The 26,700-nt window shown below is 30.2% G+C and overlaps 2 protein-coding genes and 1 long non-coding RNA gene across 5 annotated transcripts in view; 1 reads left to right on the forward strand and 2 right to left on the reverse strand.

Annotated features, from left to right (window-relative positions):
* LOC107436388 (TBC1 domain family member 1) overlaps positions 1-2,518 on the reverse strand; it is a 90,556-nt gene extending 88,038 nt beyond the window's left edge. Inside the window, exon 1 of the mRNA XM_016048090.5 lies at positions 1,533-2,518. Coding sequence (XP_015903576.2) covers positions 1,533-1,970 — 438 coding nt within the window. The 5' untranslated portion in view covers positions 1,971-2,518. The remainder of the gene's footprint in view (positions 1-1,532) is intronic.
* LOC139427077 (uncharacterized) lies at positions 2,464-25,059 on the forward strand. The gene is made up of 3 exons (XR_011638250.2): positions 2,464-2,571; positions 17,053-17,152; positions 24,942-25,059. It is a non-coding gene; the product is annotated as an uncharacterized LOC139427077 (long non-coding RNA).
* Positions 19,786-26,700, reverse strand: part of Fim (plastin-2 fimbrin) — a 36,711-nt gene continuing 29,796 nt past the window's right edge. For all 3 annotated transcript variants that reach the window (XR_006224664.3, XM_043038874.3, XM_071187684.2), the window contains one exon: positions 19,786-20,767. Coding sequence is in view for 2 of the 3 variants with exons in the window: in XM_043038874.3 (XP_042894808.1) it covers positions 20,591-20,767 (177 nt within the window). In the remaining variant the exon portion in view is untranslated. The remainder of the gene's footprint in view (positions 20,768-26,700) is intronic.

Here is a 26,700-nt window from a genome sequence, read left to right on the forward strand (position 1 = left end):
AATCATATTCGATTCCGAAAAAACAAAGGAAAAATAACTAGGATTTACGACAAAACTGTACTGAAATACCGTATCCGAAAGTGATTATTTAAATGCGTGAGCAGAAATTTGCGTGTCGTAATAACATCGTAGTTAAATAACGGGATTGCAAAATCAAGTGGAAAAATACAGCAAAAATTGGGGAAAAAAATACCTAAATTTATGCTGAACTCAGCACGAATAAAGCATGTCAAATGCGTGATTTAAAATTCGTATGACGTAATAAAATTAGCAGAATTTTTTAGAGTTCGTGGGAATGCATAGCAATAACTGCCGAAAAAATAGTTGAAAGAATTGCAAAAAAAAGAAAAAAATCACTTAGATTTACGATGAAATCGTCACAAATAAATTGCACCAAAAAAGTGATTATTTAAATGGGCAGTCTGAAACTTGCTTGTCGTAATAATATCGTAATAAAAATTCGGAATTTCCGAAATCACCTTGAAAAGCAGAAATAACTGCGTAAAAAAGTCATTTATATTTACGACAAAGAAAAGATGCTTAAAGAAAGCGTGATAAATATACATGTACTATAGAATCTGTTAAAATTGATCGAGTCAAAACGTAATGACTCAAAAGTGTGATTAAAAATTGTTGAAATTTTTTTTATTGTGTTTAGAAGCTCTCGCAGGCGGCACTTTAGTAGTCGACGGGTCGCAGGTTGTACACCCATATAATAAAAGCATTTTTTACAATTAACATTATTTTTTTAATAGATTTATCACTTTTTATTTATTTTTGATTGAATTAAAGATGCCTGATAGATAATTTTCAAACAAATTTTAAATTGCAATGCATCGCTATATCAAGATGTCTAACAGACGATATATCAGAATGTTAAATTTCTTACATCACCCAGACCTATTCACTAGTATATAAAAAATGTGAACTCAATACTATCTTGGGGTACCTTTTAGTAGATGAATGTTGACATTATCAAAAACTATTCCTACAAAGACAAATCCAAAGGACATAACTTATAGCTTTTGTTAAAAGCTTTCTTTTTTTTTTAAATACATGAGAGAAGACTTCCGTATCGTGATCAGCAGCATAATAATTGCCAAGTCTTGGTAAATTCTGGACAGCTGCTCATGAGAAACTTAAATAAAAAAACTTCACAATGGAGACCAACTCCAAGGGTTAACCTGTAGCCAACACTGTGCAAACCTCTTCATATCTTTGTTTCAAAAATTGTAAGTCTAAAGTCGATTTGTCGTCTTGGCAGTAGTAATTGGCGAAATGGATCACGATACGTAAATGTTCTCAAACATTTAATACAAGCATTAAACACTTTATAAGAAAACTTTTGTTAAGAACAAAAATCTCTTGGCACCATATTGATTTTAATTAATGTGAACGGATAGCGAAATGTAAATATCTCCGCATTAGACTCTCCAGCTCTGGTTTTTGTACATCATAAATATTATTTTACTTGTTGCAAATTGATATAGTGCCAACACAAAGAAATAAGAAAAATAGATAAAATACATTACTGAATTTTCATTGGGAGCTTGAAAGACATGATATGCTGATGGTCCACCAGCCACTTCTTTGGTCATATAAGTAAAACATGAAGAATCAAGAGTAGACTGTGAAAACTTAGAAACTGATTGCAATTTATGTTCAAATACAATATGTTCATCCTCACATCTAACAGCTTTTAAAGATAGTTGTGTAATTTCAATAAATATTTCTTCTTCATTACCTAACCCATGCCTTTTAATTTCAGCAATTAGCCACGGTAACATTGGTTGAGTATATCTTCTGTCCAGTACTGCATAGCCTAAATATACAACTTTAAAAGTTCTTTGGAAAACGTGGTTTTCGTTTTCATTTAATGTATTCAAATCATGATTTATTAAAAGATGACAAGAGTTCACTAATAAAGTTGGACATTCTTTCATATTGTCTGTATCCACCGCATTACTCATTTTATATTTGTATTGTATCTCTTTTCAAACTACGAATGGTATGTAATGTAATAAGTACTTAAGAAAAATATTTTAATCAACAAATTGTAATGAACCAAGTTTAAGAATGCGTAACATCACTACATAATTTTAACGTCTTTGCATTATATCGAAATTATAATTTTACAACAAACTATCTTAGTTTTAAATTTGATAAATCTGTTTAAAACCATCATGGCAAGATTTTTTAAATAGTTCGGGACATCAGTTTTTGTAATTTAAGTAGTTGCTTTTGCCTACACACCCACATTCAACCCATGAGCGAAATGATTGTTTGAAATATAGAGACTTATGTCTCCACGTATAAAGACCCGTTGACACAATCAAAGTAAGCGCGCGCATTCAAATTACATCATAAAAGTAAATAAAACAAAAATAGAAACCGCGAAATTGTAGGGAAAAGGGAAAATACAAAGGGGAAAAAAAGTCATGCACTGTTGTTGAGAGTATGGATGGTTGACAAAACGTAAACAATAACAAGCTACCAAACCCGGAAGAAGATTAGAAACTTTCCGGTGTATCCCTCCACTAATGGAATACTTGCGAGGCAATATGTGAACAGGTTTAATATTCTAAGATGTTTTTTTATTGTAATTTGGGTTCAAACTTATGCGTAATTTTACCATTCATAACAGTTTTCAGTAATTTATAGATTCTAAAGTATCGTGCGGCTTAAACGAATTTAAAAAATTAATATCACAGTATAATTAAAGTGCAAGGCTTGCCATATTTTGAGTGTTATCCCTTATTTGGCTATATATGTGTTGAGTAGCGCTGTTTGTTATTTTTTTGGTAGCATTATAGCAAGCTTGCCGAGTCTTCCTAATTCGTTTGTTTCATTTAAAGATAAATTTAAAGAACACGTTATATTGTAAACACAAGTATAATAATACTTCATGGCGAGCTTTTTTAAACTTTGGCGTAAAAATCAGTTGGAAGTAGTGACCCGGAAGCCTTATGGGGAATTTTAACTCCCAGTGGTATCTGTACTTAGCTTTACATAATCAACCATCCATGATATATCAAATAAATAATCTCGACTTCTGTGATTTTAAAATTCATTTAAGAAGCTTAAAAAGCATCACTGACTGCGGACAGTGCGCGGGTGGGTGACCTCTTTGATCAGTCTGCGTAGGGACCGAGGGTGTGCGGTATGGGTCCTCGCTGAACTGTTCCACCATAAAGTGCTCGACTTCGCGTGCTGGTTGTCGGGCTACCGAAGCGGGGGTGCCATCCCTTCTGCAGAGGATCTAAATTGTGATGGCATGTCTTCGGATCATCCTCTGGGATGTTTCCCAGACCGTCGCCAATAGCCCATTGTGCAGCTCTAGTGAGACGTAAATGAACTACAACAGCAAAATAAAATCATATTTTATTAAACATTCATACAAGCAGTTTAACCAGCATCTGGGAAGATGACCAGTTCCACTTCTTGACCCTTTCCCTTTTCTCCTCTGCTCAGGAATGCACAGTGCGCAAAAAAAAGATCTCACCCTGAATAGCTTCGTTCTAATGATCGGATTTTCGCGCATTAAGTGTCAAACATAATGGTTTCTGGGGTGACTTCAAATATGCTAATTATTTAGTGCCAACTATTAATTAAGTTACGAAACCAGACGCAAAAAAGCACTTTCTCTGAATAAATATTTTTTTTTACATATTTGGTTTCCTGACCCTCAAAATAGGGAGGGGGTAGACAAAATTTCGAAAAGATTAGATCAAGCCAAGTCGCCTCACTAATTACAGAGAGGAATATCTCATTCTACTCCGTTGTTAAGCAACCAAGTTCAGACAATTAAGAGAAAATTGAAATAATGTTCTGCTCGGAGAGGTTTATTTATTAATAGTTAATATAACATATCTTGAAGCTTCTAGGCAATATACAATTATTCAGCTAATTTTTGACCAAGACCAAAAGCAATTTTTTTTTTCTTTTTAATCTCGTTTGAAAAGAAAATTTAAATCGATTTATAAATTATTAATGATTTTCTAAACTTTTAAAATTTGAAAATATGAACTTATTTTATTATCTGACAGTATTTGGGTTTTTTTACGTTGTTTTTACTTCATTTATACGGGGATCTCATTACTAAAATCAAAATTAATTTACATAATTTATTTAATATATTTAATTATAGAAATAATAATTTTTACATTTTTTTTCCCTAGAAGAATCGAGTCTTCTAGGCAAGAAAATTTAAAGAAGCAAAAATAAAAGTGCCTGAAGAAAATGTAGATTGTATTGTTATTCTAAAGAACAATCTTCTTCGGAGCAATATCCTCTTATGACTAAATATTAGAAAAATTGATATTCACAGTTATCTGTAAAAAATATAACCCTCTTGCTGGTTTTTTTTTTTTTTTTTAATCAAAATAAGTTTGAAAATTGTGTATTTTTTATTACATTTTTCTAATTAAATGATGATTCTGAAATTGGCACGGTTTCAAATTCTTTTTACAAATTCCAAATTTCAGCATTTGCTTTTTAACAAAATAAGAGATTTTCCTAATAACAAATAATGCTATAATAATATGTTGAGAATTGTGCTAAAACTGAAAACTAATTTTATCAAAAGTAAGTTTTTTGAACATCTTTTTTTAAAAGAACAAATTTTTTAAAGTTAACAGTGTAATATATATTACACTGTTAACTTCAAGAAATTTTATTTTGACGTTTAAACTTATATATATAAGTTTAAACGTCAAAATAAAATTCCGGTTCGAATTTGTTCATTTGAAAAACAAAAGAAACAGATTGTCCTTTTTTTTTTTTTTTTTTTTTTTTTGACTTGCACTAATATGTATATATATTTCACAAACCAAACAATAAAGTAAATAAATAAATAATTTGGTCGTTCAATCTTAGAGAAATGGTGCACTTATTTACTACAATCAGTCGGTTTTGCACCAAGCAATTTTAACATAGAAAATACTCTTAAATTCTTATCAATTAACTGACTTTAATTCTGAGAGACGAACAAAAACTTAATTACTTAAAACATGAGTGTCAATTTAAAGAAAAACTTTAAGTACCAATAAAAATTAAGCAAAATATTTTATATTATTATCGGAAAAAATCTAAGTGGTAGCATAAGGAAAGAATAAAAAAATATAATGAAATAATTAGTTGAGTAGTTCTGTGAAGCCAGGCAATCAAAAATTTAATTTTAAAATTACGATGTTAGGATGACATATAAGATACTGAGATATTTTATGACACTTAAAAATTTTGGCTACGCATTCGACAGCTTGTCATGTTATCCTTATTGGTGATCGAAATGGGCTACAGGTGGCGTAGATCAGAACTCTCTACCTATGGCAAAACTGCATGATTTCACCATCAGCGTGTAGAGAGTCACAGGAGAAGGATGTTCGTTAGTTTCTGTCTTGATTTAGTCCCGCAGTGGACTGATCGTTTAGACACGGTTCCCAGCAGATCACCGAAGTCAAGCATCACTGGCTACTGTCAGTGTGCGGTGGGTGACCACTTGGATCAGTCTGCGTAGGGACCGAGGGCGTACAGTATTGATCCTCGTTAAACTGTTCTATCGTAAAGTGCTCGACTTCGCGTGCAGATCGGGCTACCGAAGCGGAGGTGCCATCCTCTCTGCAGAGGATCAAAATTGTGATGGCATGTCTTCGGATCATCCTCAGGGGTGTTTCTCAGACTGTCGCCAATAGCCCATAGTGCGACGTAAATTAACTACAACAATAACTACAACAACTGTCTTGATTTACAAATAGATTAAAAGCTTTTAAGTTAGGAAACTATATAGAACTGAAAACTCCATTGAACATTGTTCTAAAAGGAAATGTCGTGGAAATTCTAAAAAGTATTTTTGACAAGTAAATACGAAAAATATTGAGAAAGAGGAAAATATCGTCGTGCATTCCTTCACAGCTGAGAAGGGGAGGAGAGGGAAGAGTGACAGTCAAGACATGGAACCGGTCTTCTCCCCAGATGTCGTATTCGAAAGTTGCTATCGCGAATACTCCGGACATTTCGGCGATCGAAATGGGCTATAGGTGGCTTAAAGCCGAATTCTCTACCCATGGCAATACTTCTCATGGTTTCACCATTTGCATGTGGAAAAGTCATAGGCGAAGGAAGTACGTCAGTTTCTCTCTTTATTTTCAAATGGTTTAAAAAATTTCAAGTTAGGAAACTATATGGAATTGAAAACAACATTGAAACTAAAACATCAGCACTATTTTTGATAATATATGTTAAAGTCGCACTCCATTTTTCGTAAACCGAGAATGCTTAGTAAATAGTCAGTTGTTTTGCATTGCATCGAATAATTTTAAACAGCAGAATGTTATTAATTTCTTAACAAGATTTAATTCTCAGCTAGCATGCAATAATTCTAAAGTTTCTTTTAATAAAAACTTGACAATAATTTATAAAGAATTTTGCTTTAAGGGAAAACCTGAATTATAGTAAAAAATTTATTAGTATATTAATGAAAAAATAATATACGTGGTAGCGAAAAGAATAAGATTTTTAAAAAAGTTAAAATTTAATTTAATAGCTGGTAAAATAGTTCTGCTAAACACTCGTGGACAGGTAATTATTAGATATTGAGAAATTTTAAGATGTTTAAAGATGTTGACTACGTATTCGTATTAATAATTATTAAATGTATATTAGGGAATTTTACAAATATATTATTTTAAATTTATGCATATGTATGTATATTATGGAAATAGTATCAATTATAGAAAAACAAACTATAGTTTGTTTTTTTCCCCATAAAATGAAATATAATAACATTAAATATAATCACAACCTGATGTATAATCACATTCTATCAGAAATATGGTTTTATAAAACAAACATTCGTTGAATAAAATGTTTTTTATTCAATAAAATGCTTTATTCAAATTTCTTTACTAAATTACGAATAAATTTTTAGACGACTAAAAAAAGAAATATCTTATTTTATAATTAAAATAAAAAGGATTAGCAATCTGTTATTAGCAAAAAAAATATGAATGAAATTTTACGCTACGCTGGCGTAAATAAAGTTCTTCGTAAGTTAACCACATTTAAATATTTTTTTTTTGTTGTTGTATGCCTGTTTAGGCAGTGGGGGAGCGATTGCTCCTGTTTTTCAGTGGCGCCATCTATGGACAGGAATTCGACTTCTGCCACGCCATTCACACAACCACAACCAGTTTATAGGGCGGGTCACATTCACACACAAAGGAGAAATGACATAAAACACACAGAGAGAGAAAGAAACATCCATGCCTTGCCCGGGATTCGAACCTAGGACCTTTTTGATCCAATGACAGTTCCCTGCCCCCTACACAGGCCGGTCGGCACATTTAAGTATTAATCACCCCAATTAAATATTTCGTCATTGTCGCAAAATTATTTTTTTTAAATAATTAATTTTAATTTTTCTCGGCTTATACTCAATAAAAACTGTTGAAACTTTAAATTTTTCAATAGAAAAAAATATCTAGATCAATATGGTACGAAAAATTTATACGTCGTAATTCAAAATGTTTTCATCCTCAATTAAATTAAACAATAAAAGTTAATAAATAATTATTAAAAATTATTTTTTGCGTGAAATTATCTTTGGGTAAAAGGGTTCCAGGAGTGGGAGAAATATATATATATATATATATTTCATATATTATTTCTAAATTGCGGCTACTATATTTTGGGGGTCAAAAATCCAAATCCGCCGAAAAAAGGTATGTTTAATCAGAGAAAGTACGTTTTTGTGTCTAATTTCCTAACTTAAAATATCGTTTGCAGTCATTTGACGTCATAGTACATTGACGTCACCCTAAGGATTAAGAATGAATCCTAGAACATAAAGATCCGGTCTTTAGATCAAAACTTATTCCGGTGGATCCATTTATTTATTTATTTGCGCACTGTACATTCATTTGAAGTATATATCCAAGGCCGGATTTACATATAAGCTAAATAAGCTGTAGCTTGGGGCCCCGAGATGACAAGGGCCCCCAGATCCTACTCCCCCCCTCTTTTTTTAAAGTTTTATGCGGAGCTGGGGCCCTCAGAAGCCCAAAATGCATTTTTTTCCCCTTTTTTACATTGTCGGACATAATAAATACAAATAAATGACTGAATAAAACAAAAAACTTCGTTGTCATTAGTAGGGAACATATCATCTTTCAAGCAATTTGAGTATTAATAAATTATTTATAAATAAGAAATTTTTTAGTTTAAAAGGTAAAAAAGTTTTTTTTTGCCCCATCATTCGATCATCAGGCTATTTAATATCTGTTTCTAAGGATCTGAATTCCCTTTTATTTTACTTTAAAATTGTACAAATGATATATTTAATGCTTTCATGTGAAATGCAGCAGTTTTAAATAGCACTTTAAAATATCTAAAAAAAGGACAGATATTGACAGTTCAAAATAAAAATAAAAATTAACTAATACTTTTGAATAAGAATTTAAAATAAGAATTTAAACACACGTTTGTTTTGCTATCTCATTCTATATAGCATTATTTAGAGTAGACAGTTGCGTGTGGGTATGATGATGACGTAATAAAAGAGGCATACAAAAAAAAGCAAATTTCATTTCAGTTAAAATCCTCAATATTATATTTTTAAACTCCTCGAAAATGTAGTAAAAGAGGTATACAAATTAACTGTCGCAAACAAATTAATATTAAGTAAGAACGAAACAAAAATGATATCGAAATATGCTGAATCACTGATGAGACCGGGATGAAAGACATCGAAACCTATTTGATTGAATAGTATAACTAGAAGGTGTTTCTAAAATTCTGAAATCTATCAGGCTTTAATATTTTTTTTTCTGTCACAAACTTTATCATGAAATAAAAATAATAAATTCCTTAGATTTCAATATTGGTTCTGTTTTTTCGTTGATTAAACTTTAAACATTAACAGATATTTGTCTTTTAAAACATTTCATTCTATAATAAGATAATTATTCTACAATTGTAATTATCAAAAAGTAATTGCTAATTGATATAAAGCTTTAGTGTGTTCCATTGATATGTTGAGTGCTCGTTTTGGCTGGATGCCCGGGACTGTTGCTCTTTCACATCCTAGCCACTATACACCATCAAGAGCAGAGCTGATACTTTAAACCCGTATGACATTTATTCTCTCTGATATTTAATGGACCCTTTAATAAATCCTTAAAAATATAAGCCTAAAACTTACATAAATAATGACAATTTTTTTTTCTTGCACTAAAATTTAAACGAATGTACTTTAAATAATTAAAAAGAAAGCAAAAATAATGAAGAAATATTTTTAATATAGACATCAATTAAATAATATCAGCTTACGTAATGTTCTTTTTATTTTTACAAACAGTATTAATATAACGGCCCTCACCAGCTCCAGGGACTGCTGGATTCGGTTCAAAATGACAAGGCCAAGGAGTTGAATATTAGTAGTCATTAACTCGAAATTGGTTCGGCTATGCAATGACTGTTATAAAATAAATTAATAAATTTGGCCGGGATAGTCGCGTTCATAGGGCGTTGGACTCGTGCTCGTGAGAATGGGAGTTTGAATCCAGCCGGCAGGAGAATACCCATGTATAAAATGGTGACTGGTGCAATGTTAAATCTGTAGGGGTCACAAAGTCCTCCAAGTTCTCATAACAAATAAATGCCTCTGGGTACTAATCTAACAGTTCCCTTGTCTTCTGGATTGGGTTCAAAATGACATGGCCACGGAGTTGAATATTAGTAGTCGCCAACTCGAAATTGGGTCGGCTGTGCAATGACTGTTATAAAATAAACTAATAAATTTTGCCGGGATAGCCTGTTTGATAGGGCGTAAACTCAAAATTGAGTCGGTTGTTCAACGGCGGTCATAAAAAAATAAAACTAATAATCAAATTGTATTTTCTTGTTTTCTTTCTAACTCTTTGCATATTTTCTAAGCCTTATAGATTTTGTAACGTAAAGAAAAAACAATTGAGAAAAAAATTCGCGAAAAAATCATTAAAAATTGCAAGTAAAATATATTCAAAATGAATCTAAAAAAAAACTAATATATAATAAAACTAAATATATAGTGGTTCAGCAAGCCAAATTTTTACTCTGTGCTTAAAATGTGTTTCTTTTGTAACTTTTTCCCCTCGTTCAAAAAGTATGTGCAATAAAAGAAAGGTTCTACATAATAGTCTCATCACAATTAATATATTTAACAATAAAGTAATATTACTAAATTTTTTAATAATATAATGTTAATACTCAACAATAAAAAATAGTGACAGTTTACTTTAGATGTATAGAAATGGAATTGAACTTATAAGGGCCCCCATCATTTTCAGTAGCTTAGGGCCCTACCAAGCTTAAATCCGGCCCTGTATATATCAATATTTCTGATAATAGCAAAAGATTTTTTTCATTTTTATATAAGAAGATATTTTAGCTGGGGGTTATCCACACATATATGCTTTGATAACTTAAAGGATTATGATTGGAAGAGAAAAATAAGGTGAAATGACGTTCACTTTCTATATTAATATCAGACATAAATAAAAACGTCTTCCATTTTGTCCTCTTTCGTATAACTTTGTTAATTTTATCAGAAAATTGCCTTTCCTCAAATGAATTTTTGCCGCTTTAGCGGAAAGCTAATATTTTTTTTTTTAACGCGTTATAAACAAAGTTTAGAACGAGTTAATGTCTTGAACATTTATGTTTTGAAGGTATCGTAATATCAGACTTCTCGGAACATGAATCTCGATTTATCAAGCTTTCACTGTATTTAAAATTTTCTAAAGTACGAAATGAAATTTTGTTTCAAAGTATAAATACTTGCACCTATGAAAAATGTATGGAAATTATATTAAACTAGTTATTATATATGTTGCAAAAAATTTCCAAGAAAATAAAATTACCATCTTTAACTTTTTGTGGTTTTTTATTTTATTTTAATTGATTATTTTTATTTTAATACATTTTTTTAAGTTTTAAAACATATTAAATTAAATATATATTAATCGTCCATCTACTAATGAAAAAGAAAGGGATAGGGAATAAATCTTGCAATGTACATTTACAAAACAAAAATAAATTAATTCTAAATGATTATATGATAATATTTTCTTTTTCATTTCATACAAAATTCTTGCTAAAATAAATAAAATTTACATTTTATCAATAAATAAATAAATAAATAATAACAAATAAATTGAATAAGATTAATCTGATCCAAGACTTAAGGTATTTTACTTTATTTTAGTACTAGTATTAATTCATGCAGATGATTTTTTTTTGCTTTGAAAGTTGAAACCCGTAGTTTTGCTATTTGAACCGAACTTCGAGTACATGAGAACTCCTTGGTGAAGTTTTACGAAAAATTCACTTTCATGGAGGACATCAGAATTGAAACAAGCTCACATTTGCTTTACATTAGCAGGAAGAAAAATAAAAACATGAAAATACTCCATGATTAGCTCGAGGGCAAGATTATTTTCCCTCACGACATGATCACTTTACCACTGTATATTGTATGTCGAAACTGTAGTCAGTGCCAACCGACAGTAGTATACGAATTAAATTAACATGGGGACTCGAACCCAAGTCTCATGAGTGGGAAGTGAACGCTAAGTTACTTATCATATAAGTCATATCGGCTCTAGAATATTTATAATTTAAATTATAAAAAACAATGGAAAAATTAATTATAAATTTCGTTATAATATAAACGCACTATATGCCGATTAAAGGAGTTGCTGAGCACTTTTGCCATTCCTCCCTATAATAATACAAAAAATAAACAAATAAAATTTAGTGTAATAGATTCTTATTTTTGTCTTGTAAATTCTTATTTTTGTCGGTTGAAAAAAAGGAAAGAAAAGAAAACATTTTCTAGACAAGAAGATGAACTTTTCCGCATTTACTCGTAATGCTATTAAAACGTGAATAAAGGTAGTTGATTACATTTATAAATTGAAACTAAATATTTAATATCCTAAATAAAAAGAAAACGTAATTCATTTAATAAATAAAGTTCAATTAGCATACCTGTATTGAGGGGAACCCTGTTAAAATAAACAATAACAAAAATATCACTTCTTCAAAAATATCACTTTTTTGATATTTTAAAATACTTGTTCTTAAATTTATTAAAAAAAAGTATTCATTTGAAAACAAGCTATACAAATAAATAATAACTTTTTTAAATATGCAACAATGAACAAAATTTGTAAAATATGAAACTATAATGTTCAATCGAACTAATTTTTTTTCTTCACTTTAATGTTTATCATAGTGAAATGCTATACTTTTTTATTTCTCCAGTTACATCTGTAAGAGTTTTCCTGTTAGAAATTTTTTTAATATTATTATTTATGCCCCGTTTTATTCTGATTAAACTTTTGAATTCAAATTCTTTTTAAATTTACGTTTTACCCTGGAGGAAATTTTTTTTAAGTATAACGGTAAAAAGTTAAATGTTAAATGTGAAAATGTAAATACGTATAACAATAAAAAAAAAGGAAAAGAAAGAAAGAAAGTTCCATTTAATTCCAAACAATTTACATTACAATTTGCCAAAAAATACATCGAAACTGTCCTGAAACCAAAATTTATATCTTCCATCAGGGATCTCTTCCCCAACAACGCACCATTCATTTTTCAGCAGGATTCAGCTCCATGCCACACAGCAAAAGTATGCAAAGCATGCTTTCAAAATAAAGGCATAGATATTTTACCATGGCCAGGAAACAGCCCTGATCTCAATCCAATTGAAAATTTGTGGCGACGTTTGAAAATTCTTGTACGAAAAAAACGTCCATCCAATAAAAGACAACTAAGTGAAGCTATAATTGATTCTTGGCACCATGTGATTACGAAAGATGAACTTCAAGTACTCGTTCACTCGATGAAAAGATGCTGCGAAGCTGTCTTAAAAAATAAGGGTTATCCTACTAAGTATTGATTGTGTAAGTATCACTTTAAAAAAATGCAAATCTAAGATAGATCTGACTATTTGTTGCAAAACTTTTTTTGTTATACAGATATTGTAATACTGTATTATTATTAAATTCTACATTAAATTACCTTCAATTTGATATATAAGCGTTTGTATTTAAGTGAAAATTAATATATTCTACAAGCACACAAAGTTGAAAACTATGAAACTTTCAAAAAGTGTCCACACTTTTGGCCACCACTGTATATATATATATATAGTTTTTGATAGGTTTCTTTAAAATAAAGTCATCTCTGCAAGAATTATAGTAATCTGAAATTAAAATTTTAAGAACTTTTTTTAATTTTTTTTTTATGGCGGGCACTTGGAACTATTGTCTATAGGCGTCAGAAAGTACCAGAGCTGCTTACTCTCTACTCGCTACCCAGTGGGCATCTGCGGCGAAGCCACGGCGGTGGAGCAGCGTCGCCCACGTCACACAACCACAAACCCGTTTATAGGGCGGGTCATATTCACACACAAAGGAGAAAGGACATAGAACACAGAGAAAGAGACATCTATGCTCTGAGCGGGATTCGAACCCGCAACCAACGACTCCGCAGTCAGACGCGCTAACCACTCGGCCACTGGTTAGCAATTTTAAAAACTAGAGGGGGGAATTAAAAATCGGTGATAATCCAAATCCTGTCACCAACTTCCCCATTCCCTCTCCATCTTCAGAAAGTGGTGCGTCCAACGTTTTTTGTTTTAGGAGTGGCAAAATCAAATTCTTTCTTCTTTTTTTTTTTACCCGCTCACTTGAAAAACGTAGCGTTTGAAATTTTATTTTACATTACAATGCAAAATAAAAATTTTATATACAATTATTATATACTCTCAATTTATTTATTACAATCAATCAAAAATATTCTACGCATTTAATACGTTGAATATACAGTTAAAGCTCTGAATTAATAATAAGTTAACTTTATAAATGAATAATATATTACTTCATTTTGATTTCTCTTCTGTGAAAATTAACAACAGAAAGTGAGTTTTGTATTTAAGTCAAAGACTGATTGAGCGATTGCTTTATAACGCACAATATGCTTGTATTGAACACTAATTTTATTGTAAATTCAGAAATAGTCAGAGAAGGAACTTAACGAAAAAAATATATCAGTTTTATTTATTTATGCTTCGAATATTTTGTTTACATAATCTGTTGGCTATAACAAAACGATTGTTGTTTGCTTGTCAGTGTGACCACAGCACAGCGAGGTTTTAAACGCAAATATTATAAAATGATAATTATAAAAAGACCACATGCAAGCGAGAGGAAGTTTAATTATAATGAATTAGAAAAGCTGTCTTTTCTAACTCTAATAAAAGATTTTATATAAGTTTAAATTTTTTTTTAAAAAAAACAACAACTTTTAACAATTAAGTGCATTAAAACAGACTAATTTTTAAATTAATAGTTTAAAAAACTCTATAATTTAACTAGTATTTTTTATTGTCTTCAAGATGTTTGATGTACATAAATAATCTAATGTTATTTGAGAAGTTTTATCTAGTTCAATTATGGTTTTAAAAAAGGATTTGAAATATTTTAGTACATTAAGCTAATGCATTAATATAATATATGTTGTTTTGTTTTTATAAAATAATGTATTATAGTTAACTAAAACTGGTTATTACTTTTCATTTTAACATTGCACTTCATCTATTCAATATTGCAACTACTTTTTTTTATCTGTTTCCTATGCATTTTTATTTATAGAAAATATAAAACACAGAAAGCATATCTATAGTTAAGACAATTAAAATTTTTATCATGAAAATTGAGAAAAAAAAACTACAGTTGATAAATTTAATATTTTTTTAATTATAAAAACATAAACGGCGTGTGCAAAATAAAAAAGTGGCCACACTGAATAAATTTTCATTAAATAATCGGATTTTCCCGTATAAGGACTCAATGGGTTAGTGGGTCAAATCTTGAATGTACTAGTTAATTAATTCAGACGATATTTTAATTATACAATAAATTACGAAATCAGACACAAAAACGTGCTTTCTCTGAAAAACGTACCTTATTTCTGCAGATTTGGAATTCTGATCCTCAAAATATGGATGTTAGCTAATCGCTATCTGGAAAATATGGTCTCAATAGTTTAAATAAGAGGGCAGTCGAAAGTTTGGACCCCTTAAAGTAAATTTCGCCCCTTTTTGCGTATTCCGCTGAATCTCGAGAAACTTTTAAATGAATCAAAAGATTTTTGTACATAGTTTTAAAAGAGTTTATCCAAAGATAATTTCATTTTTATTACTATTTTTATAATTTTTTTTTTTTTATCTAATAGTAAAAAAAGAATTTCTAAGTTGTAATGTGCACAAATTTTTACACCATTCCATGTATGCAATTTTAAATAACAATATACAAAATTTGAGCTATATAGATAGAATAGTTTCTAAGTTAATAAATTATAAAAAGGGGTATATTTGAAATTTGATTTCTCCAAAACTGTTTCACCAATTTCATTTAAATCTTGTATTTTTTAATTTAAAATTACATATTTATCTATGTGATACCTTACAATTTAGATTTCCTTCATTAGATAACATATATCAAAATTATTATTTTACATGAAATTATATTCGAATAAACGAATTTTATAATTTTGTGTAAAAAACTTTTTGATTCACTTATCAGTTTCTCGAGATATAGCGAAATACGCAAAAAAAGAAAGTGGTCCTAACTTTTAATCATTCTCCTGTATAATTTATTGCGACAATATTTTCCAGATTGTGGAGAATTGTCCCATATTTTAAGGGTTAGAATACCAAATCAGCAATATCTTCAGCATTAATTAATTAACATATTTAAGGTCAAGTTCTCGAACTATTAAGATTGAGTATGTGAAAATGCGATCATTAGATCAGATCAAAAGATATTCTGAGGGTTTACTTTTTTATTTTGCTCGCAGTACGTCAAATTTGGATATTTTAACACCAGACTCTTCTTAAAAACAAATAATTCATTTCGTCTAAAATAAAATAAAACTCTTATTACATTATAAAATCTGTTTATTTTTTTTTTCCACATTAATTTTGAAACTAAGGAAATTATTCCATTGACAAGCATACGTAATTGGCAGTTGCAATAATCTATTTAAAATCAATTAATCCTATGACTTTCCCTATGATAAATAAAAATTCCATAGTGTTGTAACATTTTCAATAATCTATAAAGGGGAAGGGGGAATACAAGTTAAGCTAACTTATTGTTACTTTTTACGTCAGTCGTAAAGTCTTCGAAGAATCTCTGGCGGTTCTTGTTTCTTTTTCTAGCCTCGTTGCGTTATTAAAACTTAAAGAGATGAATAATTTTAAAGTCAAACAAAGTGTCCTTGAATATGAAATTTAATATATATATATATATATATATATAACACTGAGCCAAGATGGAGTCGCACTGTTTCAATTTGTTTAAGCTTTAAATGTACAATTTTCAAGTGTACGCGAAAAATTAGTAGCTGATCTCCTAATCATGTAATTGGTTTAAAAGAATATGTCAAGAACCCTGTCTTTTCATAAGCCCTCCCACTTTTTTGTAACAGAAGTCGTCACCAAGAAGGGCAACAAGCATATATCTTATTAAATAGTATTCATCTCTGAAAAAGGGCAAAAGTATAGGGTCGCAATTAGCGGTCCGCAAGATGCTTCAGAGATCAAAAGGATGATTTGACACGTCAGTGTAGTAAATTCATTTGTTACACTAGTTTACACAAAGCTTCTTCCCTGCTCTTGTTTCATGTTTCAGACCTCAGCTATCCACCGACGTTTCATATATGCTATAGACCAGTGGTTCTTAACCTTTTTAAGCCGCGACCCAAATTTGAGAAATATGTTCATGTCGCGACCCCCAAAAAATTCAAAATTAGGCTGAGTAAGCTACAATGACTTCTTCTAGGAGGTGTTGGTATTACTTATTATTTGGTGTATTAACTAACTTTTTTGGTTCGACTCAGCGCGACCCAAGAAATATGCTTCGCGATCCAAATTTGGGTCGCGACCTATAGGTTAAGAACCGCTGCTATTGACTATAGTTTGTCTAATGTAAGAAATTCCCCTAGCCATTCGTCTGGATCCGCGGCAGTGACTATGGTAACGAGGAATAACTATTTCAAGTAAAGGTGTTTAGGACAGGCTTCAGCTCAGGTCAGAGAGCGAAAGGTAATCTTTTTCTTTGGTCTATTGTGTTAGCCCTAGAGTGAAGAGAAACTACCCTCCCTGAAATGCGCTATTCTTGTCTCCATAACAGCAGACTTTGTGGCGGGGAGTTTTTATCGTAGACAAACTATACGTAGGTGGTCTGTTAGGAAAAAGCATTGGTCATTTTGTGATGGTATACTTGCAATACACAACTAAATGAAATACAATAGAAATTTAGCTTAAACCATGATCTTGAGTAAAAGCTTATAATCGAATATAAATGTGCTAAAAATATTTCTAGAAATAACTTTTTTTTATTGGAGCTTTGTGGTACCTATGCATGTGCTTAGTATGCTTAATGGCTAATTCAGCCCTGGTCATAATCATTTATAAATCCAGGAAAAAGAATATAAATTTGTGGAACCAAAAGAATGTTGAGACTCACAACATGCTTCATACAAATTGTCTTAAAAATAACTGCCACTCTCCCCTCCCCTGGGCACTATATGTGAGAAAATTCAATAATGTTTGTAAAAATTGCTTTTCCATTCAAGATTTACCTTAAAATTTTTGCCGTTTAATCTCATCAGTTAACGTTGGTTTTCGAAGCCATTGTTCAAGTGCCTTACACTTGAATCAATGCGATGAATTTAAACTATATATATAATCTTGCTATGAAGAATTATCTGGGCTTTAGAACAGACAAATAAGTTAAATATTTTAAAAGTTTTTAAAAAATCGCCAATTTGGCGACTTTTTTTTCTACCTAGATTAAAATTATCAAAATCACTGCTATATTCTCAGTTCTTGAAAATTTTTATGAGCCCAGACAATGCAGCATTGGAGTAAATTTTTAAATATTAAAAAATTAAGACCACAAACACTTTTCATTTTCACAAAACTGTGGCTTTTCTTTATATTGACGTTTTGTGCCGTTTTCAAAATATGCATAGACAGCACTGGCTTTAGATATGCTAAACTTGACCTAACAGTGATGAATAACAGCTGCAAACTCACGGCAGTTATAAAAATAGCATATTATTCGCAAAAAAAAGCATAATTTCATATTACGGCAGAGCCTCTGAAAAACAGCTTTAAGCAATTTCCAAGAAGGTCCTGAATTCCAAGAAACACAGTGATAATTTCTTAATTTTCTTTATTTTTACCTTCCTTTTTAAAAAGGCTTTAATTACCTTGACATAGGCCAAAACGAACAAGTGAGGAAAGATTTGAATAGGAGGAAAAGGAAGAACCACACAATAATTCATTGTTTTGATATTAACTAAATTTGATTTAAGATTATAAAATCTGATAACTTCCAAGTTTTTTTAAAATATACACTGGGGGGGGGGAGGGGAGACAGCAGATCTGTATTGTGAGCAATTAATTATGCAAAATTGGCTACGAATAATGTAATCATTTTTCCTTATCGTTGTATCGCTTCCTTATAATTGTTTAAGCTTATCGATTTCACTTAAATTAGCTTTGATAAAGCTGTATAAATTTTATAATATATTCAACTCCCCCCCATTTAATATTAAAATATAAAACAGAAATAATCGTCATTAAAATGTTAAATAGAAATAAATATTTCTGCTGCAAGTGAAAGTATGCTTTTGTTTCACTATTCATCATTACAATGTTGAAGTAACATTTTGTGTAGAAATATTTTTGTTTCCTTCCGGTTTTAGAATGGGGGCTGCCTTTTAAGATTCCCTTGATTTCAAACATTTTGCAGGCAGGATCCCCGTTTCAACAACCAAAAGCTTGTTATCTATTAAGTATGTTTTTGTTTCATAATGCATTATTGCATAGGTAAAGTATCATTTTGGGTAGAATGTTTTTTTCTTATAATTTTAGGGGAAGGGGAGAAAATTTTTGAAAGATATCCAAACATCTTGAAGATGGGGCCCAGTTTTTAACAATCAAAAGTTTGCTAACTCATAATTTTATGCATATTATTCCGAAATTGTATGCATGTTTTTTTGTTTCATAATTCATCATTGCAAAGATGAAGTATCATTCCGAAGAAATATTCTTATTTTATTTTGACAAACATACTAAACAAATTAATAACGCTGAACTAAATGAATGAAGCACAAATAATGCCACAAAATAAGCCTACTATAATTTCAGTTCAAAAATCAAGAACCTTGGATATATATGTAACATTGGATCCTATATTCAAGAAGTGGGGTAATTTTTATATTATAGAATGTATAACTTATTTAGGCTCCATTTAAACTTATGATATTGTTCAGAGTTTTTAAAATTAACTAACAAATTTAAGTAGAATTTAAATAATTAACAAAAGGCATAAGTGAGAAATTCTTTGGAGAATTATATAGCAAAGCCTATGTCAATATCTGTATAACTTCAAAATAATCTATCGTATCACTAGATATAGCAAAATGAACAATAAAAAATTATGTCTTATTTCAAAAACTTGGATTTTTTATACTTGTCAGTTTTTCTTTTTTTGTGAGCAGGAAAAGTCAATATATTCTACATAACCAGGTATTAAACCTTATATTATCACCTCTTTTTTAATTGATATGCTTGAGATTTGAGAACTAATTGTGTATAATTGAAAATTGAGATGTTGTGTAGATTTATGTAATTTAATTTCAACAAATAAATGTTTAAAAAAAAAGTAAAGAGTTTAATATTTGTTTATTCAAGACTGTTACATGACAAAAAAGAACAATTTCAGTGGTTAATCATCTAAACTTTTGTAAATTTCACATTAATTATGATAATTTATTTTATGATTATGTTTACTTAAGCTGAAGCAGCTAAGCTATGTTTAGTACAAATGCCTAGAAAACTTTTTTAATCTAATACAATGATGTAAAATACTTTATAAAGTTTTTCTTTCTGCAATATACAAAAAATAATACTTTTAAAAAGGTATTCCAAATATAAAAGCTTCAAAAACATTCATTTAGAAAAATGGTTTTTGCAATAGGAATGTAAGAATAAGTCCAAAGAATTCCACAATAGCAATAGTAAAATGTAATCATATTTACAAAGTCATAAACATTTATAAAATTTACAAAATATATAAAACTATACGAGTATTAAAAATTACTGAAATATATAAAAATACATACAATGAAAAGGCAAGATTAGAGTATTTTTAATGAATAAGATAATATACGATGTTAGATATTTTGTGAATGAAATACAAATAAATCATAATAAACAAATTAAAAACATAACCATAATAACTAAGTAAAAATAATACACAAGAGGAAAATATTCATAGTGATCATTGACGCTTTCATGGGAGAGTACTTTTACAATTGCTCCCCTTAACAACATTAAAACAATAAAAAATAACAATATAAGGCATATTAAAATATTTTGACTTAGATCAAATGTTTAAAATAATGTTTCTAAAAAAAGTATGTATACATTGTCACAGAAGTCTGAACTTTCAGAAGACAATCACTGGTATTATTGTTCTATGATTTTATCACCCATGTTTGGAATATAGCCTCTTGCCATTAAGCATGCAAATACTGTCATAACCATCTTCTGCTTAACTTCAGTTATGTCTTCTGGCAAAGCATAAATTTTAGCACCAATTTTTCTAGCCATAGATATTGCATATTTAGCATTAGCCATCCTATCCTAATAAGAATAAAAATAAATATGTAATTTATCAATTAAATGATATTCATATTATTAATTAAATTGATTTTTGTCTAAATGAACATGCACTTTTCATAGGGTTGTAAGTTAAGGGTTGCAAAGAAAAACAGATCGAAAGGATTTATGTTCCTGTTGTTTGAGTGATCATAATGGAACACATCAAAATGGCATGTTATGCTCAGCAAGACTGAAACAAATTGATGCTGAAGATAATTTTTATGAAAATAATGATGAAATAAATATGAAGGGATTAAAACCGAAAAATGCTTTTGGAAATGAAGAGCAACAAAAAAACAACCTCTGATTATCATAATGGTTGCAATAAAAACTAAACTTGTAATAATGGAAGTCAATACAGACGGAACAGTTTCGGAAATAAGTTTAAAGAAATGTATTGTAATATCCCTTGCTCAAACTTAGGAAATATTTTCATGCTTAAATGGGGGTAAGCAATTTTAAAAATAGATTTTTGTCACACCTATTTACAAATGAAGGTTTATCAAGATAACCAAAAATTGCTATCAATAAATACAGGGCTGGGATAGCCTGGTTGGTAGGGCACTGGGCCCATGTCCAAGAGTTCTTTTGTTCGATCCCCGCCGGCCAAAGACTCCCCGTGAAGTAAATGGTGACTAATGCCCGTTAAATTTGTCGAGTCGCAAAGTCCTCCATGTTCCCATAACAAATCAATACCCCTGGGGTACTGATCCAGGAGTTTCCTTGTCTTCTGGATAGGTTCAAAATTACAACGCTACGGAGTTTAACAGTAGTAGTCGTAAACCCAGAACTGAATCGGCTGTTCAACGACGGATAAAATAAAGTCAATAAATACAGACAAAGGACTGTATGTTAGTAAAAGATTTATGTAAGGATTAAATGCAGCTTCCGATATTTAACATTATGTAGAAAGGTTATATCAGGGAATGGAAGGAGTTAATTTTCTAATTTATCAAAATTTATTATTATTAATTCCAATTTATCAAAGAGCAAATTTTTCCAAAATGAAAAAAATTTTTAGGGTACAAAAAGGATTGGATTGCACAAAACCCATTCCAAACAATGTTAATTAAAGCTTTCTAGGCTTAGTAAGTTCTTTTGGCAAATTTTGTCTGAATCTCGCTACAATTTTTAATCCTTTAAATAAGTTAATTCAAAAAGATGTTAAATGGGTGTGATGAAAAAGTCAAAATTCATTTGAACATATATATTAAATAAAGATTTGCTCTTAACTAGTATTAATTTACTATGACCCATTATTAACATTAGCTTCAGAAGCATCCCCAATAGGATTCGGAGCAGTACTTTCGCAAATTTTACCTGATGGAACCTAGAGACCCATGCAACCAGAACTTAATTTGATATCGTATATTGACAAAATGGAAACGCAAACTTTTAGTCAAGGAATCCAGTAAAATCAGAACAATTGAAAGGCAGAGAAGAAGTAACTCTTTTCCAGCTATTATTCCAAACAGAAACATTACCAATGACCCATAAGGATTTGGCAAAAGCTGCTTCAACTGACAAGGAGATAAATCCACTTCTGGACAATCTAAAACGATGTTGTGATTTTACGTGGAAAGAAGGTAATATAGAAAAATGCGGTTCGGAAGGTGTTGCAAAGAAATTTCAAGGACAAGTTTTACAAGAACTTCATGCAGGACACTAGGCAATGGAAAAAATGAAAGCCATTATCCGCTCATATGTGTACTGAAACAATATTGACAACAGTGTTGGATTAAGCGTACGCGGGACTCTAGGCCATTCAAGTTTTTGGGGCCCTTAGATTAAATTTTTGTAATTATTTATTGATCAAACAGAATTACGGACACTAAATAATTATAAAAATAAATTATGAGACACTTCAGTTTAGGCACTAAATAACTTCTTTTTAATTTAAAACGTCTCAATAATGTCAACAACATTTAATTCTAACAAGTCTCAGTTTGCTAGAGTACTGCCTTCAATTTTTTCGAACGCAAATAAAAATGACAAATTTGAACTTAAAAAACATTGATAAATCTTATAATACATAAACTATAATAATACTTATAAATAATAACTAAAATAAGTAATAAATAAATATGATTAACATTATGTAAAAAAATTATTGTATTTTATTAATATATATCTGAAATATATATATATTTTTTTTAAAAAAATCATTGCTTTTCTTAATTTTTAAAAATTAATTTTCAAAAAATCCATTTAAAGGGGGCCCAGGCCATGGCCTAGTCTGCCTAATGGGTAATCCGGCACTGATTGACAAAGATATCGAGGAACTGGCACATATTTGTGCTGATTGTATGAAACCTAAGCGAGTACCAAATTAAGTTCAAGTGCATTACTGGGAGTATCCCTTGTCACCTAAGGAACGAATATATATAGCGATTTTGTGGGACCATTTCTCAAACATGATTTTCACAAAATAGTTTATGTTTATTCTGACTTGAAGCATATCCAATGAAAACTATTACTGTTCATGCTACTACCGATTGCTTACGAGACTGTTTTTCCAGGTTCAGTTTTCTAATTACTGTGGTCAGGGACAATGGTACACAGTTTCTGAAGAATTTAAACAATTCTTAAGATTAAATGAAATGAAGCACAAAATTTGCACTCCAATTAAACCATCAAGTTATAGTCAGAAAGAAAGATGTCTGTTCACAGTAAAGCAATCACTATGTGTAGTAAAAAAATTATCCTGAAAACATGTCAAAAACTTTCAAGTTTTTTTACACGTTATAGAAAAGCACCAAATGCTACAACGTGAAAAAGTTCTGCCATGCTGCTATTGAAATAAGAGATCCAAAGAATAGATTTCCTCTATTCTAGGCTAGGAAACTAGATGTAAAGTAAAATTTGGGAACAGTAGTAAGACATAATGGACAACTACATTATAATGTTAACATCAATGGGCATCTATGGAGATGCCATGTTGACTAAATTTTAAGAGATAGTCAGTTTAAAAATAATGAACTGTCTGAAATTGTTGATTTAGGAGTAGCTCACTCACCACCTCATGTGATCCAACAACAATCTTATAAGACTGAGGAGACTACTTTAGGAAATTCAGGAGAAGATGAATTACCTGCGCGTTCTACAATGTAAAATGTTAGTGGAATATTCTTATTTGTGACATTCCACCGTAACTTAGATAAAGACAGCGCAAATCTTAGAACCCTTACAAAGACTTAATAAAAACTTTATCCCACTTCGATCACAACAAATATGGAAACCTTGGGATACACTAGTTTTGTAATTGTTTATTTTGATTAATATGTTTTCTTTTTTTAAAGATTTGTAGGGGAGGAATGTAGTATATAAACAGTAATATCCTTTTACACTAACAGATGGCGGTCAGTGATGTGTAATTACAATGGGTATGAAATGACCAAAGATTGAATGTTTTCTCATTGAGGGGATGAGATTGGACAAAAGGCAAATTTCCAAGCAAGTAAATCTTACACACGTGCAATAATTTAATAATAAATTCCAGACAATTTAAGATAATAAATAACAATGTGTCGACATAAAACTGTGTACTAATTAGGCATATGAATGATTACATTGATACTTAACATTTAGTAAAAAGTAAAATTACCATTTGAAAAAATAAAGTTAGAAAATTATATTTTTTATCAGTTCACAATAGAGACAATTATTTTTTGAGAAACTGTCTGGTTTAGCAAATTAAAACTACTGAGAACATACATTAATATTCCATTTCTTTTAATAAATACTGTTATATGATTTAAAGCAAATATACCAGTAACATGACTTTTTAAATTATTTAGAAAAGAAAATAAAACTTTTACAATTGGAATCACTATGCTTATATTATAATCTACTCTAACTAAAGCACTGTGAAACATATTAATAACTGTGAAGTAGAAATATATAGTAACTCCCTAACATACAAAAATTGCTATTTTAGTTTGAAAAATTACATGATAATCAGCAACTGTTTAGATAATTATTTTTCTTTTAATAAGAATTAAGTATTTTATATTATAGCATAAATAACAGTAAATTTTTTAAATTTTGGTGCTGAGTTAATCCTTTAAAAAAATAAAAAATAATAAAATTTCAATTACTTTTTAAGTGATTGTTTTTGTTTGCTATATCTTATGTTTGCTGTTCTGTTTAATTTCAGATTGCTGCAAATGTTTCATGTTTCACAAAACAAGGAGAGAAAAAAAATCCTTTAACAAGGTCAAATTGCTTGTAATGCAGCTTGTGAATGAAGGGTGCCCCAGTTGGGAAAAGTTTTACAGGGTTGCCACTCAAATCTGGAAAAAAAATTCCCTGTGTTTTCCCTGTACATGTTATACGCAATATATGAAGAGGATACAACAATTACTGTGCCTTTGTGTCAGCTATAATGGGCTAACTATATTTATTAGTTTCAATTGCTGGAAAAACAGCTGAACATACTTAAATAATGCTATAATAAATTAAATAGTTCAGTATAGCTGAAATATCATGGTTAAATATCCCATATATAACGCTTTGAGTGGTCACCATTTTTTAAAAGACAAAAATAAAAAAACAAAATTCCCTGTATTTTCCCAGTTTGTAAAGAAAAAATCAAAATTCCCTGAATTTTCCCTGTTATTTCAGGTGATTTTTAAATTCCCTGTATTTTCCAGGTTTTCCCTGTTCTCCCTGTGGAGTGGCAACCCTGTTTTATATATTCATGTAGTAATAGCAAAACTGACACAAACAGATTGATGATTGATTTAGTCTTTAGCTCAGCTTCAAACATCTTTTGACAAATCCTACATTTTTTTCTTTGCAAGCACAGAATGTAAGTTTTGAATATATTCTCTTCCAGTTTCGCTGATGCTGTAATACCTACATATACTAATAATTGTTGATAGAAAAAGTCACCTTCATAGTAACTAATTCAAGAAAAAAAACTTACTTCTTACAAGAATCGCGATAGTTGATCTTAAAAATTATGTGAATACAAATTGTGATCTTGGATGATAAAATCACATGAATATGAAACTCGATATTCAATTTTAAAATGAGAAAATATAAACTGCAATATAGAATTTTTAAATCGCATAAATAAAAATCATGATTCATAATTTTTAGATCGCGTAAATACAAATCACTACGCATAATTTTTAGATCGTATGAATGCAAATCCCAATGCCTTAATTTTAACCCTTTCACGCCAACTGTCACATATACGTGCCAGCAAGAAAAATCCTCACTTCCCGGCCGACACACCCGAGTGACAGAGCGTTTTCTCATTCACTCCCAGCCGTCACTCATTTGTGCCAGCGTTTCGGAACGTTTTAAAAAAATAAAATTTCGTTCATAAGATGGCATTGTATGTCCATATGGTTTCAGATACATGTAGATTTGACCTTCTACTCAAGATGAGAGTACATTCACATGTTTTTTAGGAGAGAGGAATGGAAGGGGTAGGAATGTTCAATGACTGCTCTTTAAATGGTACTTGTTTAGAGTAAGCAGGGGAGTTTGTTTCCCCGCTACTTGCGATTTTCGGTTTAGTTCTTAGTGGATAGTTAGATCTTGTAGATCCCTGTTTTAAAATTTTTCATACGAAAAAAGAACTTTAAGTCATATATTTAGTTTTCAGATATGTAATGTTAAATGTTATCAAATGATAACTACATAATGAAAATAAAATGTGTAAAATATATATTTAAACAAGAAATAACTTAGGTAAATAAAGTATCCATAGAAATATATATAATGCATATGTCATTTAAATACTCTAAAGAACAATATTAAACAACGCGTTGATATTTCGTTAATTTCATGGAATTAGGCCTAACAGCAAAAAACCCTCCGGCCCTGGAGTGACACACGCTAGAGAGACTGCCGGCCTCAGTGGTATACGCACTTCACGTCGCGAAAGGGTTAAATCACATATA

The sequence above is a fragment of the Parasteatoda tepidariorum genome, chromosome 11 (genome assembly GCF_982258835.1).
Source record: "Parasteatoda tepidariorum strain Cologne lab strain chromosome 11, Ptep-v5.0, whole genome shotgun sequence".
In the NCBI taxonomy this organism is placed as follows: Eukaryota; Metazoa; Arthropoda; class Arachnida; order Araneae; family Theridiidae; genus Parasteatoda; species Parasteatoda tepidariorum.